Source organism: Etheostoma spectabile, unplaced genomic scaffold (genome assembly GCF_008692095.1).
Source record: "Etheostoma spectabile isolate EspeVRDwgs_2016 unplaced genomic scaffold, UIUC_Espe_1.0 scaffold458, whole genome shotgun sequence".
Taxonomy (NCBI): domain Eukaryota; kingdom Metazoa; phylum Chordata; class Actinopteri; order Perciformes; family Percidae; genus Etheostoma; species Etheostoma spectabile.
In genome coordinates this window covers 71,256-74,663 of record NW_022605613.1, presented here as the reverse complement: position 1 = coordinate 74,663, position 3,408 = coordinate 71,256, and the positions used below count along the sequence as shown (strand labels likewise).

At 45.3% G+C, this 3,408-nt stretch overlaps 1 protein-coding gene across 1 annotated transcript in view; it reads right to left on the bottom strand.

Moving 5' to 3' along the window:
* The window catches only part of LOC116686731 (uncharacterized), a 110,072-nt gene that overhangs the window by 90,194 nt on the left and 16,470 nt on the right, over nucleotides 1-3,408 (bottom strand). Inside the window, exon 5 of the mRNA XM_032511761.1 lies at nucleotides 2,134-2,256. Coding sequence (XP_032367652.1) covers nucleotides 2,134-2,256 — 123 coding nt within the window. The remainder of the gene's footprint in view (nucleotides 1-2,133; nucleotides 2,257-3,408) is intronic.

Sequence of the window (3,408 nt, the reverse complement as noted above, 5' to 3'; positions counted from 1 at the left end):
TGTCTGTCTGTGTGTATGTATGTGTGTGTGTGCGTATGCGTGCATGTTACAGAGTAAGTGTTCAATAAAGCTCTGGTCCCAGTTTATAGAGTCACTTTATCAAACTGCGCCTGAACACAACAGCAATCAGGAGCTTTTCCTGACACTGAGGCTGTGAGGAACTTGGAATTCAAACTACAACTCTAACCATTAAGGTGTATAAAACAATCACACCTCGACCATTAAGGTGTATGAAACCATTGCACCTCAACCATTAAGGTGTATATAACCATCTCACCTCGACCATTAAGGTGCATAAAACCATTGCACCTCTACCATTCAGGTGTATAAAACCTATCATCGTCATGTGACCCGGTTCATCTTGTTTTTCATTGTCATGTGACCCGGCCCTCAAAGAAATAGAAATGTTCAAATCAAAGGATGTTCAACCCCAAAAATTAACCTGATCCCTGTAGATAATCTCCTCATCTCAATATTAAGATGGCTGTTTCTGTGTAAATGTTCTGTATTTCTATATCTTTTCTAGTCTTAACGACTACTCAAAGCTCTTTTACATCTACAGGAAACATTCACCATCACACACATCTACACACCTGCTCATCAGATACACACTCACACACATCTACACACCTGCTCATCAGATACACACTCACACACACATCTACACACCTGCTCATCAGATACACACTCACATCACCACACTGCTCATCAGATACAAACTCACATTACACACCTGCCATCGATACACATCACACACACATTCTGCCACCACACGCTCATCAAGATACACACTCACACACATCTACACACCTGCTCATCAGATACACACTCACACACATCTACACACCTGCTCATCAGATACACACTCACACACATTCACACACCAATGCGCAGCACCGGCGGCAACTCGGGGTTCAGTGTCTTGCCCAAGGAAAATTCGCGTAGGACTGCAGGGCCAGGGATTGAACCACCAACCTTCCGATTGGCAGGCAACCACTCTACCACTGAGCCCCAGCCGCCGTGTGTGTGTGTGTGTGTGTGTGTGTGTGTGCGCGTGTGCGTGTGCCCTTATCAACTCTATTCAGAACTCATTACCTCATTAAACACACACACACACACGTTAAGATCAGAAGAGCCGGGGATTGTGGGAAGGAGATTAAACAATGTCTTTGATAAATGACACACACACACACCACACACACACAACACACAACACACACACACACACACACACACACACACCACCACACACACACCACACACACACACACCACACACACACACACACACCTTTTCAGGAGAATACAGAAACACAGGGCTGTAACGAGCCGTTTCACATTTTTGTATCCTTTATTGTTTGTGAAGCAGTAACTACCTAAAGGAAAAAACTTATTTTTAGATTGTGAGTAACAGAGGAGCTTAAAATATTATTACATAAAATAATGTTATATAAAATATAATTAGATAAAATGATATCATATAAAATATTATAATATAAAATTGTGTTATAAAAACACCGGACCATGAAACTGAGACTAAGGAGACTCACTGGGATGAGTGCTAGAAAACAAAATAATAATAATAATAATAATAATAATAATAATAATAATAATAATAATAATAATAATAATAATAATAATAAGCTAAGCTGAGCTGCAGATTTGATTACAGGAACGAAAGGTTAGGAATCATGAAATCAACAAGATCTGAATCCTGATGAGCCAACACAGAGAGACAACAGAGACCACAACTCCCATCATGCAACAGCAACAAGTCCAACACTAAAGAACCCGTCAGAGTCTGCAACGATATGCTGCTGAAACAACTGGTAGAGAGACCACAAGTCCCATAAAGCAACAGCAAAAGTTCCATGATGCAACAAGTCCCATAATGCACCAGTAACACGTCCCACAATGCAACAAGTCCTACAATGAAAAAGCAAATCCAACAGTGCAACAGTAACACGTCCCATACTGCAACAACCTGTTAACCTGTCAATGATCCAGAACCTGTTACAGACCCAGAACCTGTTACAGATCCAGACAGAAACCAGCTGAAGAGGAGACTGACCTGTTGGAGGCAGACTTGATGGAGGACGACTTGATGGAGGAGGACCCGGTGGAGGACACTGACCTGTTGGAAGAGCAGCGAGCATCTGCAGCTGAAGAGGAGATGCAGCGAGGAGCTGCAGGGATGAGGACAAGGAGCGATGTGGTTCAGGGTCTGTGGTCTTCGTGACATCTCTTCTAACTGGACCTGCACACAGAAATATGTTGAAACACGTTCAGAGCGGTCGGGGCGCTGCAGACGGCATGCAAGGTTAACCCTAACCCTGCATGCCGTCGTGGTCTCAGCTGCATCGTGTTGTCCGCACCAGCTGCACCGCGCCACCCGCACTGAACCTTATCAGAATGTGTAAACCTTATCAGGGCGGGTGAACCTTAATAGGATAGGTGAACCTTAGCAGGACGGGTGAACCTTAGCAGGACGGGTGAACCTTAGCAGGATAGGTGAACCTTAGCAGGACGGGTGAACCTTAGCAGGACGGGTGAACCTTGTCAGGGCGGGTAAACCTTGTCAGGGCGGGTGAACCTTATCAAGTCAGGTGGACCTAATTATGGCGTGTGAACCTTATCAGGACAGGTGAACCTTATCAGGGCGGGGTTGATAATCACAAGGACAGGAAGTTAGTATCTCCAAGTAGATATTGGTGTAACTGCCATCTGTGGTTGATTAATTCTGCCTTCAGACATCTAGACCTGGACCTGTTGGCTTCTAGGTTAAAGGTTTTTTATTCGGTTTTTCAAGTAAGTCCAAGGTCTCTGCAGAGTCCCAGGTCAGTCCCAGGAAAATCCAAGGTCTCTGCAGAGTCCCAAGTCAGTTTCTCCATCTCTGCAGTGTCCCAGGTCAGTCGCCCTGTTTCTGCACCATCCCACCCTCAGTCGCAGGTCGCTGCATAGACTTGGGACTCTGCAGAGACCTGCGACTCTGCAGAGACCTGGGAATCAATTGGGACTGCAGAGTCCTAGGTCTGTGCAGCTTCCCAGGTTAGTCACAGGTGCGTGCACAGTTCCAGGTCGGTCCCCCTGTCTCTGCAGAGTCCCAGATCTCTGAGCTTGAAGGGCACAATGGTGTTGAAGGCTGAAATAAATTCTATAATAATAATTATAATAATAAATTTAATTTGTATAGCGTCCTGGAAAAGGCTCTGTCCCCAAAACTGCAGAGCTTTGACTTGGGGATGTAGAGGAGACCGGCTGAGGTGGATCTGAAGGACCGTGAAGGTCGGTAGGGGGAGAGGAGGACAGTGAGGTATAACGGGGCACGGTGGTGTATGGCTTTGTAGGTGAGGACCAGGATTTTGTATGTACGCTGAGAAATGGGAAGCCAGTGTAGCTGTTTTAGGAC